This window comes from Gavia stellata, chromosome 32 (genome assembly GCF_030936135.1).
Source record: "Gavia stellata isolate bGavSte3 chromosome 32, bGavSte3.hap2, whole genome shotgun sequence".
Classification (NCBI taxonomy): Eukaryota; Metazoa; Chordata; class Aves; order Gaviiformes; family Gaviidae; genus Gavia; species Gavia stellata.
In genome coordinates this window covers 5,474,372-5,486,956 of record NC_082625.1, presented here as the reverse complement: position 1 = coordinate 5,486,956, position 12,585 = coordinate 5,474,372, and the positions used below count along the sequence as shown (strand labels likewise).

Here is a 12,585-nt window from a genome sequence, read left to right as displayed (position 1 = left end):
TCTTCCCCCGCGCCCGCCCCGGCCGGACTGGCGGCTCGGCCCCGCGCCCCCCGCCCCGCCCGCTCGCGCCCCCTGCAGCCCCGGACCCGCGCCGCAGCCCCGCCGGCTCCCCCTGCCCCGCCCGGCGGGGCCGCGGGGCACGGAGCGGCCACCCGCGCACGGCCCCGCGGACAGGCTGCCCGCCGCTGCCGGGCACACAGCCCCACGGGCAGGCCGCTGGCAGAGGCGCTCCGTGTCCCGGTGTCACCTCCCGCGGCCCTGCCGGGAAGAAGCGGTGCGTTCTGCAGCGCGGCCCCTCTCGGGGGGGGGCTTTTTCGGAGAGGGTTTGGCTGGGTTGAGTTTTGCACGTTCGGTAGCACCGCTCTGTGTAGCGCCCACACCACTTCTCCTGGGACAATGGCCAAAAGGAGATCCATGCCAGAAAAAAAGGAGGAGGAGGAAGAAAATCTGCTCTGGAGGAGATGGTGTGAAGGCAAAGCAAGGAAAAGTTTTTCAGGAAAAAGCGTAAACCACAACCGATCACAGCCGGCCAAGTCACCTCCTGCAGCACCCCCGGGAGAGGCGTCTGCCTCCCGCTGCCGGTTAACACCTACCTGGAAACCCCAGCTTTGATAACGTACAACCGAGCACCTGCATTTTGGCAGCTGGCTGTCCCTCGCCATTATCCACGCGCTGAAAAACACAAAGCGCCACAGGCAGCCTGCCTTCCAAAGCTAGTCAGAGCAATTAATTTGCCTTTAACGAACGAATGACATGCTAGGGTTTTGTTAAGAATCCTGCAAGGACCAGCAGTCCTGAAACGATCGCCATCGGACTTCAAAACAGCAGCGCCCATGGCAGCGCACCCGGATCCTGACGCGACGGGCAGGGCTGGCTGCTCTCCTGGCCACCTGCGTGAGCACAGCTCCAGCCACCGCTCAGTTCTCCTGACACCGAACTTGTTTAGTCTGAACTTCCAGTGCTTCCTCCAGCCCACATCCGTGCAACAAGCTGTTGGTAGTTTTATTACGTTTTTTAAAAAAAAAAAAATAAGGGCTCGCTCACTTGTTTCAAACTCCCTTCTTTGGAAAGCAGCAGGGACCGCGAGGAAGGATGCGAGACGCGTGTTGGGGGCGAGAGGAAACCCGGAGTCCCCTGCGCGTGGGGTGCACATTGTCCAGACTCGGGTAGAAATTGAAAACAACTTCAAAGAGCCGTGTGCGCCTGCAGATGCTGGATTGCATTTGCTTTGTACAGGAAGATTTTTATATCTAAGGTACGTGAGGGTGGGGATTTTGTCTTTAATTTAATCAGTACGGGGCCTTCTGTTGCCCTGAAGGCACTCCATCTCTCTAGGGATTGGGTTTGGTTTTGTTGGTTCGTGTTTAGCATTGTCTCCTTCTCGGCTCACACTTACAAAATCCCTCACTCTGCTAACGCTGTTATTTCTTGCAAGCTGGAACGTACAGATCAGAAAAGTTCTAATTGCCAGTATCGATCAAAGCTGCATTATTTTTCATAAATGCACTTCCCCTTTTTTTTTTGTAAAAAAAACCAAACAACCCCCAAACTCACAACCCAGCCAAACTCATACGATTCTAACCAAAAACTTATACTGAAATACGTCTGCTTGATGAAAAATTAAACAAGTACATAAAGGGAAACTGAGGCACAGAGTGATGCGGTTTGCTCTCGTTCAGCACAGCAAACAGGGAAACTGGGAGCAGAACTCGGTAAAGGTGAGGCTGCAGCGCCTGAAAGTGGAGTCCTAACCCCTGCACGCTGCGAGGCAACGTGCTCGATCTGCTGGTGAGAACTCCGGGGAGCAAAAGCAGGCGTGGAGTCCTGGCCGTATCTCACCCCTCCACTCCAAAAGACCAGTGATCCTCAGCACCCGGGATGGAAACCTGGCAGCCCTCTCTTTCACGCCAACCACTTCATTGTTTCCTCTTGCACTGATTAAAATCAAAGCCACGGAAAGGAGTGAACCTTGCGCTAAAACATGATATTGTGCAAGACACACCATCCACATCTAGATGCTGCGTTTTGAGAAAGACGTGGCGTGACGCGTAGCAAGCCAAAAGGAGAGCAACGAAAATCATCAGCTGTCTACAAATCGACCTGGCAGGGAAGAGGAAAGAACCAGAGTTGTTTAGTCTTGAGAAAACAGCTGAGATCTCGTCATAGCCTGCAAATACGTGAAAGGGAAAGAATTACTGGGCTTGTACCGCAGGAGGGGAGAGCATTTCTTCTTTCCAAACAGGTAAACTGAGAAGTTAAGCACAGAAACAGACCACGCAGAGGACTGCGAAATCTCCCTCAACGGCATTTTTTAATAATAAATTGGAAAAGCTGGGGAGCGGATCCTGCTGTGGGGCGGGGATGGAGAAGGTGACCTCTTAAACATCCACTGAATCTCAAGCTCAGGGTAACAGTAGTCAGAAAACCAGTTTTCACTGTCAGCTGGTGCAGCAACAGCTTGCGGAAGGGAAGACGTTTACTCTCCTAGAACCGCATGAAATGTTTGGGTAGAAACTATCTCTTGAGCCCAAGGGAAAATATTCCAGTGTTCCTTTGGGAATGCTGCCAAGGTACAGAGGATAAGGTCTTCGCAGATAACGCCACCAGCTGAAAGTGTATTTAGCTGCCAGAAAGCCCACGCTGTTCCAGGACTGGCAAACAATAAAAAAAAATTACCAAAAATAAGTTGTTGTCAGCCATGGAAGCAAGCAACAATATATATCCTGACAGAAAAAACTCTTCCACTTAGCAGATAACCCTAGCTGAAAGCTTTCCACTTTGCAGCCAAAGATCCCAGACCCACCAGAGGAGCTTATTTCAGAGCAGGATTCGCCAGGGAGCACCCAACCTACCAGCCCCTGCAGAAGGGCAGAATCTGAGGCTGGTCCAGGAGACGACAGCAGAAGAGACCAACAAGGGCTGAGGTGGCTGCAATAACAACTCCCTGTCCCATCTCCGCTGACACCTTTAACCATGGAAGTGAAGTGGAGGTACCAGCATGGACAAACGCTTCGAAGAGGCAGGCAGGAATGCAAGCCTTCCTTTTCTTACAGGTGGCTTTGAAGTTGCATCATTAACCCAGAGCTGACGGTGCTTTTTGATTTCTGTAAATGCAAAGCCCTGTGAGCTTGGCTGCCGCCGTGCACTCTAGTGGAACGCTCCAGGTTTTGAAGGGGAAGCTTTTCCTCCTATGTCAGGTCGTTGTCTTTTAACTAATTTGTTCATATAATGACATTTGGTTAGCTCATTCTGAAAAATAATTAACTGTTAGAACAGAGGCAATGCTAGGATATTAACAATTAGAAAGACCACTCATGACACTTGAACAGTGATTAGATGAATTTTAACAGAAATTTGCCCAAGAATGCGGAAGATATTTCTAATAGAGTATTTCTGAAGAGTGCCTGCTCTTGTGGAAGGAGAAATACTAAAATTTAAATCAGTTATACGCTAATCCTAGGGTTAATTAGAGACAAAGCCATCATTTGATATGCTGCAGAAAACACAAGCAGCTAAACGATTGCCAAAAGTCCATACATTTCTTGCAGTGCCTGCCTCTGCAGGCAGTTGGTATTTTGAGTATGTTTTCCTCCTTTAAATATCTTCTAATCTCATCTGCTGTGCACGATGCTATCGCTGGGGCGTTGCTAAAGGTAACTCTCACTAATGAGAACTGCAGGCTGACGACTCAGGGAGACCAGGGTCCTTAGGGGAATGGGCAACATAGACAGACCCTCACTTCAAGGCCTTCTGAAGAACCCTCTCAGCCGTGGGGGCAGAGGCTCACCCGCCCCCGGGAACGAGCCAAAACTAGGTCATTTCTGAAGTCAGCAGCAGCGTATTATGCCTGTCCTGTCTAGACGTGTTAAACAGGTACGTAAGAGCAGAGACTCGAACTGCTCAAGTCTGAACTTACAATCTTGATGACGTGCGAGTACAGGCTAATATAATGTCCACTCCCAAGGTGTACTTTGGATGACAACGGATCAATATCCCTGTATTTAGCACAGGGCTGTTGTTGTCAAACCGATATTCTCTGCTTTTTAAGGCACCGTGGCTTTGGCCTTTTGGGAGTCAGCCAGGAGTTGAGGAGCACTGCTGGAGCCGGGGAGGGGGATAGACTGAGGAAACAGCACAGTTAGCCCATCACGCCATAAGCTTCTGTACCATCCCATTAGACATAGCAGGGCAGCAAAGAGAGTTTTGCATGCAAAACCGATATTCCCCGCCCCCCCAAGTAATTATCAATGATGCTGCTGAAGCAATGCTAAAGCAATTATTCTGTTAAATAAGTAGTTCAAGTGTCCTGCACAGTACCACCGTTTAAGCAGGTTTTACAACAGTTTTCCATAGAAACACCATTCAGAAGCCTTCAGCCCTGAAGATGACGCTCAAGCAGCACAGCTACTACAACTGAGATTTTTCCGCTAAAGAGATTCGAACCTTTCATTACAGCCAAAAATTGTAACAAGGTGAAATTTGGTACTAAACAGAGAGAAAACAGTGATCTGTTCTCACACAGAGATAAGTCTGTTTGCAAATTCTGTTCTTTGCGGAAAGGGATGAACTTTCCTTCCTAAGTCCGAGTCGTCTGCTGTGGCTTAGTGGCAGAGACCAAGTCAAGAATAATCCTTGTACTTCCTTTTTCTAACAGCTAAAAACTTTTTCATCTAAAGGGCTCTGGTAGTGGATTGTTTTATCACCAATTTATGTTGACAAATATAACTATAGCTATGAAGTATAGATACATATTCTTCTCCTACTCAAACCCCACATTAAGAAAGTAACTGAGTAGCTCTCTAAACAGCTGGTACACGGAAAGCCTCCCCGCGTTTGCAGGCTGCCTTCCTTAAGCCCCTGGATTAAGCCAGAAAAGCTAGTCTCTTTTCAGAGAGCACACACTGCTTTAAAATGGTGTGTGCCCCATCAGACAGTTTAAGGGGTCCACGAATTGATGTTAAAAAGAAACAAAACCTTGCTTTAAACTAAATGCCAGGAATCTGTGTTACCATGAAACTCTGCAATTTTGGCTACAAAAAAGTTAACTGTACGCAAGAATCCACAGTTGCTACTGATCTAGGAATGATTAGCTTAAAATTAACACATCACTAAGAATTGTTCAAGAACTACAGCAGTATTAAGAGTTATGAGCAACAACTACCTGGGGACAAAAAAAAAGGCTCATCAAACCCAGCAGCCACTGGCTGATGCCCAAGGAACCTGCACAGGAGAGAGGCAAACACGCGGCAGCCCTTCCTTAGGACACACATTCAGCTGAAGACATAACCCAAAGCTGGAGTTTAGTCTAAAGAATGTGGACTAAGAAGGTAATACAAAACCCCCAAAATATCATTCACTTGGTTTATTTTGTACATCAGGTTTATAAATTACTCCCATTAGGTCAAGATCTGCTGTGAAAGTGATCAGAGGAAGAGTACCAGGCAGGCTGGTCAGTGAAGTTAAATTTGTTCACAACCAAGCGGTCACAACCGTTCATGGGAGAAAGAGGGACACCACAACCTGTTTGCAGAATCTGTATTGGGCATTTCAAGTTCATCTCAAAGCAGGGTCTCAGCGGACGGATGGCTCCAAAACACTCTATCCAGCAATAAATTTCCTACAATAAACACAAAGCAGTCATTAACCAGTGCTTCCTGCAAAGTGCTACAGCAGCCAACACTACAGACAGGTTTCAAAAGCCTCCAGTATCCAGGCAAGAAGTTTCTGTAACAGCCGCCGAGACAGGCACAGCAGAATGCAGGCATGCAGGCCTAGAGCCTCTTTGGAAGGAATCACAGGCCACCACAGAAACATTCTCTTTCTCTGTTCCTGTAGAGGAATACACTCTTTCCAGATGATTTATGCAGAGTGACACATCAAAGCTCCTGCTTCAAAACAGAGAACATATGCTGGGGTCTCAGGGATGCATCCATGTTCCAACATACATGTTGTCCAAGACAACTTTTAAGTAAAGAAAGCCCTTCTTATGTAATTTAATTGCCTCCACATGACTTGAGAGCTTTTCCACTGACTTGTCTGTAAACATCAACATCACCTGGGATGCTAGAAGTGCAGCTGACTTCCATGAAAAGTTTCTTTCATCCTTTGGTTACACGAAAGGTCTGTGTGATACATATTTTGAAAACGGGGAAGACACATTACATTGTTTAAACTGCAACAAGTATCTCTGGAAAAAGAGTTATTAAGGATTTGATCTGTGACTTCCAGACTCACAGATTTCCCTGTAAAATACTGTGTAACTTGAAGGCAAGTATCTTACTTTCATTTAGCAACATTTAAATGTAACTGTTATTCTGACTGGAAGAAACAAGTACTGAGATGTATACAGCTTCCTCCAGACCTTCTTCTATCAGTGTCCTTTCACGCAGGGCAAAAATCTTCCTAACTCCCTTCTACCTGCGGCAAGGAATAAAAAAGTTCCAAGCCTGCCTACTACGCAAATACGCATTTAGAGGCCCAACAGAAGGTATCACCTAATTGCTGGTCTAGCTTTACATATGGTCAGTCTTATAGAAGATTCAGAACAGCACGTTTCATATGCAATTAAAGAAGGAAAAAAAACCCTTGAGAAAGCCAATTTTCCAATGAATTTGTGGTACCAGCAAGCAGCTCTGAACATTCAACTTACTTTTAATAAAAGTTACAAGGAACAGAAAGAAGTCTGAATTTGCCTAGCAACAAAACTAGTCATTAGCTTGAAGCCATTCTACCTAGGATTAGAAGTAAACAGATGTGTCAAAGGTTCCACATTACCACAGAACACTTGATAGGACTTCTCAAGAACCACATTACATTGTGAAAAATCCACTGCTTGCAAAACAATCACTTGAAAAACATATTCTTAAGAATATTTCATCCTTCTGGCACTCTGTGAAGGCCCACACAAAAAGAAAAAATACCCTGAAGAATCAAACTGAGCAGTTCTGTTTTGGACCAACTATATGATTGTGCCCTGGAGAAACAGGACTCATCAACTGTCACATCAACGCAACACTGCTACTTAAGCTAAGAGGTGCACAAACAAAACTTACCATTAGAGGGAAGCTTAGTCTTCAGTTTTAAACTTGCCACTGATGTAGGGAACATACTGAAGGACCAGCTTCCAGTCTGTGAACCATATTAAGCCAGTACCAGCTACACCACCCCATGTAACGAGGGTGGGAGTCCTAAAGAAGAGACACACACACACATGTGCAGGTAAACAACGTTAATTCTCCACTGGGAAAGGTCTGGCAAACGCTCATGGCTAAGGTACCTAGGAAAGTAATTTCAATGAAGAAAAAAGCTTGGCAGAAATCTTGAAAGAATCTCACATAGACAGAAAAGTATTAGTCCCCAGGGCGGTGAAGATATTTTACAGGAAACGGTTGATATGTTTTTATTTAAAAAGGGCATTACCAAGTTAAGAAAAGACACACTTATCTGTTTAACTATTCTACTGCTATAGCTCACATCCCCTTTATCCCGGCCCGCAGGCTACTGCATTCTCCCTCACGCAACCCTGCAAAGCGGCACCCGCTGGCACTGCGACAAACATTTAGAGCTCTGAAACATTTTGAAGACAGTCAGAGCAATCCGGAGGCCAAATCCACCTCAGCCAAACCACCGCCAGACAGCCACCCCCCCCCCCCCAGTCTGCCCCTCTCAGCCCTTCAAACCCGGCTCTAGCGCTGCTCCGCACCCACAGCGTCGGCCCCAGCGGACCTCACGCGGAACACAGAGCCGTGCAACAAAGCGGAGGGGAACGGAAAGGGCTGGGAAAGCCCTTCAGACCCCTTAGGTGCGCGGTGGGGGCCGCGGCCGGTCCCGGGGTCCACGGTGAGGGGCGAGGAGCAGGCCGCGCGCCCCACACCGTGGACCCCGGGACCGGCCGCGGTTCCCACCACGCACCCAAGGCCCACTATGAAGGAGCCACGGGGTCGAGCGGGCACCCCGGGCCGGGCCTCACCAGTTCTGGAAGAGCTGGACGTAGCGCGGCCCCACCAACTTGCTCAGCATCCCGCCGCCACCGCAGCCTTCAAAGTCACCCCCACTGCGCAGGCGCGGGCGCGCAGCTGCACCAGAAAGGCCCCCGCGGTCCGCGCATGCGCATTGAACGGGGCTGCCCGCGGCGCTGCCTGAGTCAACCGGCGTTGTCATGGCCACACCCTCGCTTCCGTCGTCGTCCCTCATGGCGCCGCGCCCGCCACACGGCCGCGTCCCCGGCCCCGTCTGGAGAGGGGAGAGGAGCCCTGAGGGGACGGGACTGTCCCCACACTGGAGGGGGGAGACGAGCCCTGAGGGGACGGGACTGTCCTCACACTGGAGAGGGGAGACGAGCCCTGAGGGGACGGGACTGTCCTCACACTGGAGGGGGGAGACGAGCCCTGAGGGGACGGGACTGTCCCCACACTGGAGGGGGGAGACGAGCCCTGAGGGGACGGGACTGTCCCCACACTGGAGGGGGGAGACGAGCCCTGAGGGGACGGGACTGTCCACACACTGGAGAGGGGAGATGAGCCCTGAGGGGACGGGACTGTCCCCACACTGGAGGGGGGAGACGAGCCCTGAGGGGACGGGACTGTCCCCACACTGGAGGGGGGAGACGAGCCCTGAGGGGACGGGACTGTCCCCACACTGGAGAGGGGAGACGAGCCCTGAGGGGACGGGCCGGTCCCCACACTGGAGGGGGGAGACGAGCCCTGAGGGGACGGGACTGTCCCCACACTGGAGAGGGGAGACGAGCCCTGAGGGGACGGGACTGTCCTCACACTGGAGAGGGGAGACGAGCCCTGAGGGGACGGGACTGTCCTCACACTGGAGAGGGGAGACGAACCCTGAGGGGACCGGACTGTCCTCACACTGAGCTGGGACTGCTGCTGATCCTCCGTGCTGGAGGAAGGTGGCCTCTTTCCAGAGCAGTCTCCTCAGTGCCCATCAGTGCCTCCACAAACCCTCCTCGTCGCTGCCGCTCAGCCTCTCCCAATGGGAGAGGGACTTTCAAGCCAGACTTTTTCAGAGGGTCCCAAATCCACCATCAATTCCGAAACGTTCCCCAGGCTCCGCTCCAAGCCAGCTCAGCCTCTTCTGAACCTGCAGAAAGTCCTGGGGTTCATTGGAGCCCAAAGCGCCCGTCTGCCCGAGGCCTGTGTCTGGACTGCCAACGCTTCGGTGCTGCCAACGCCTCCCGTGCTCCCCTGCGCAAACCTGCAATAACGGTGTCCGGCAGCGACGCCAGCAGCTATCGTCTTCCCTCACACCCTGCGCTGGCTGCTGAGAACCAAGATGCACAGAGCTGAGCTTGTTGCAAAAATTCAGCTCCTGTTTTTTCTCACCAGGACATGGAACAACTATTTTATCAGTGTGACTGACTCACCGCCACGTTTCATACTGTCGGTTCGAGTGTTTCTCTGCCTAGGTGTCAGCAGGGCGATGCGGGTTACTGAACCATGCAGACTTTTGGGTTCATTTCTGCGAGCTGTTTTCCCGCTGCCCACGCACCAGCTGGTGCACAAGGAAGTCAGGCAGGAGCTTCGTGGCGTGCGTTCCTGCAGGAAACCAGTGCCTTTGCCACGGCCACCGCGTTAACGAGGGTTCGGTGGGGGAAGCGAGCCTGGTGAACAGGTTCCGCACAGGTTTTGCTTTTTTAATGTGTTTAGCTCCGTGGAGTCATGCACACACAGGAGAGTCTCAGCTTTCACTTTGCATTGAAAGCTTCCTAGATGCAAAACCAAAAAATTAATAACAAAGGCAAAATAACTCAAAACTCAAAAGGCAATGAAGAACAGCTCAATGTTTATCTTCAGAAAAGCCTTGGGGTTTTGAAGGCAGTTTGCGGGGGGGGGGGGTGTATCCTACTGCTTTACCCCAGTCAAGGCAGACAGGGAAAGATCCAGTAATACTACCAATTTCCTGGTTAAAGCAAAACAACGGCAATATTAGCAACTCATCCTTTCAATATGTTTTGCTGTCATCTACAGTTCAAGCACTGTGCCAAGGGATTTGTGGTCTGCTCTGGACACCACGCTGCAACACCACGCTTGCTCCTTCCCTGGGGAAACTCAGCTCTTGGGAGAATGTTCACACCGCAGCAGGGACAGATACACCTCCAAAGCCTGAATCCTGAAAGTGAGCTGCCACCAAAGGTGAGGGTCACTTTCTTCTCTTGGTGACTTCTGTGGCACAGGTGTCATTTTAGATTTTGAAGCAGAAAAGAAAGGGCAGTGGGCCTGGTTGTCCGGAGCTGCCTTAGGGACACCACAGTAAAGCACAAAGCTGCGTTCAACCATTAGAACATGCGATCTGCATCTCTCAGGCCACCAGAGCAGGTGAGGATATCTCTGTTGATGCCTTGCATCAACAAAAATCACTCTGTTTAAAGCAGCAAGGTGGTTTTTTCTGCTCCAAGAGAGCAGATGGCTCTGCGATAGCTTGTCCTTGCTTTAAGCAGTTCGTGGCCATGTCTGGCAGTGCCAGCGTGACATGACGTTTGCCCACAGGATCTGATAGTCTCATCCCACCTCTTGACTCATCTTCAGGGAGAAAATGCTTCTGAGCATTCACCCAGGAACCTCCAGCTCTCCGTCAGTTGGTGGCCACTGCTTGGATCTTGGGCAAACTATTTGCTCTCAGCCACTCAGCAGCAACTCCTGTGTGTTGCTCCTTGTTCCTGCCCTCACCTGATCTCCCAGTCCAAGCCTGCTCTGGCCAGCGGGGCTTGCCTGCTTTACCTTCAGCCTCGCGCATCTCTGAGCATCCATCTTCCAAGCTGCAGCCTTCCTCCCAAGCACGCATTCCTTCCTTGTCTGGATCTGATACAACCTCGGTTTCTTGGTCCTCTGCCCTTCCTTGTCCCGATAGGGGCGGATGGCTCCCCTCCTCACCCCAAGGATGCCCCTCACCACCTGGCCTGGCAGCTCACATCTCAAATTTCTCAATAACCAAGGTGTTTGGTGTCTTTAGTTTGGCTTTTCTGGGCCCACCCTGGTTTTCAGCTAGCTCAAAGGAGAAGAGCACATAGGCTCAGCACAGGGTCTGGCCACAGGGCAGCACAACCCCCAAGGCTGAACTAGCTCTTCTAGGTGAGAGCGTGCAGGAAACAACCCCTGTGAGGAGGGAGCGAAGGCAAAGAGGATGAGGCAAGGCACATCAGTCTGGATAAGGAGACACAGAATTAAAAGGACTATCACTCAATGCACTCGGTGCAGCTCAGGAAGGGCAGTGCACTACCTCAGAGCTTGCTCGCTGCTGAGAGAACAGCACCCAGGCTTCAATGAGATTTAACTAACTACTGCAAGAGCCACTGCTCAGTTAATCTGGACTGGTTTTCCTGCTTGGCCTTATGTGGACAAGCCCTGAGCTGGAGCAGCACAGCAGGAACACAGGCAGCAAGCTTGAGAAAGGAGGGCTGCTTTCAGGCAGCATCTCCTTTTTGGACCCAGGGTCTCAGAGAGGGTCCACGAGGGCTCAGTGCTCCTGGATGCAGCTGCCACAACTGTTTCCCCCAAAAGGTAGTCACTAATGTGCTGAGCGAGCTGGCGGCGGAGGGCTAACCCAACCACTGAAACCACAAAGGTTGAAGCTATGACGATTTGGGGGAATACCCGCTGATCAGAGGGGCAGCATGTTGGGGCAGCCTGGCGAAGCCTGGAGGATGAGGGCAGAGCGAGCCTGGCTGGGCAGCGCAGCGGTGGGTTTGAAGATGCTGTGGCCAGGGCTGGGCCCCTGGCAGAGGGTGATGGAGATAGAGCCCACGATTCAGCCTGGCCAGGGCTTAGCCTCACCCCACGGACGAGGCTGGGAGGGTGAGAACCTGCGAGGCTGGGCTGTCTCCCGGTGCTGGATCCAGCCCATTCTTGCAGGGTTTAAGTCCTCTTACATGCTCTGCCATGTTGTCTCCCCCATTACCAGTGTATGCTGGGCTCCTGGTATGTGCTGGGTGCGTTTGACCTGACTTCAGACTTGCACCCTGCCGGTCCCGTCCTCACTGGGTGCTCCCCAGGGCAGGGCAGAGGCCAAGAAACAACAGCCATGCTGTGACATCCCCTCCTTCCAGCCAGGCAGGGGCTGCATTCCCAACACAGAATCTTTCCAGTGATAATGAAGACGAGGTCTCTGCCACATGTAACCTGGGCTAAAATGCACACACTGCCCCGCGAGAACAGCACCCCAGAGGGGTGGTGGAGGAACCCATCGATGACAGCAGAGCCGCAGGAGAAGCTGTGCTGCGACAGGGAGACCCCAGCACCTACATGTCTGCCAAGGCATTTCCGACGGCTGCTGGGGAAGGTGCCCAGACCCCACGGTGATGGGCAGCGCTGGAAACCTTCACTGGAGGCCACGTGCAGGGAGGGTGAGAAGTACTCGCAGTGCGTGAGCTCAGGCTGCACCACAGTGCCGAGTCGGGTGGGTAGCACCCGTGCCCAGGAACAGAGAGCGAGTGGACAGTGTCTAAAAACCTGTCTTGTCTATTCTTTTTTTTTCTTTTTTTTTTTTTTTTTAGTACAAGGTAAAACCTTTATTACAACTTTTCATTCATAGGTATACAACATCTGAAAGACAGATATGGGGAAAAAAAGTAATATT

At 51.1% G+C, this 12,585-nt stretch overlaps 1 protein-coding gene across 1 annotated transcript; it reads right to left on the bottom strand.

The window, feature by feature from the left end:
• Positions 1 to 5,347: 5,347 nt before the first annotated feature.
• On the bottom strand, positions 5,348 to 8,062 carry LOC104264591 (cytochrome b-c1 complex subunit 10). Its single transcript, XM_059831836.1, has 3 exons — positions 7,970 to 8,062; positions 7,053 to 7,187; positions 5,348 to 5,617 (listed from the first exon to the last, which is right to left on the bottom strand). Exons 1-2 carry the CDS (start codon positions 8,017 to 8,019, stop codon positions 7,067 to 7,069), a joined length of 171 nt encoding a protein of 56 aa, XP_059687819.1. The 5' UTR covers positions 8,020 to 8,062; the 3' UTR covers positions 5,348 to 5,617; positions 7,053 to 7,066.
• Positions 8,063 to 12,585: the final 4,523 nt, after the last annotated feature.

Bases quoted from the DNA above. Each gene is read 5' to 3' on its own strand.
- LOC104264591 (XM_059831836.1), bottom strand. From the start codon at position 8,019: ATGCTGAGCAAGTTGGTGGGGCCGCGCTACGTCCAGCTCTTCCAGAAC. The intron at 7,188-7,969 runs GTGAGGCCCGGC...TCTCTTCTTTAG, and splicing joins GTCCAGCTCTTCCAGAACTG to GACTCCCACCCTCGTTACAT.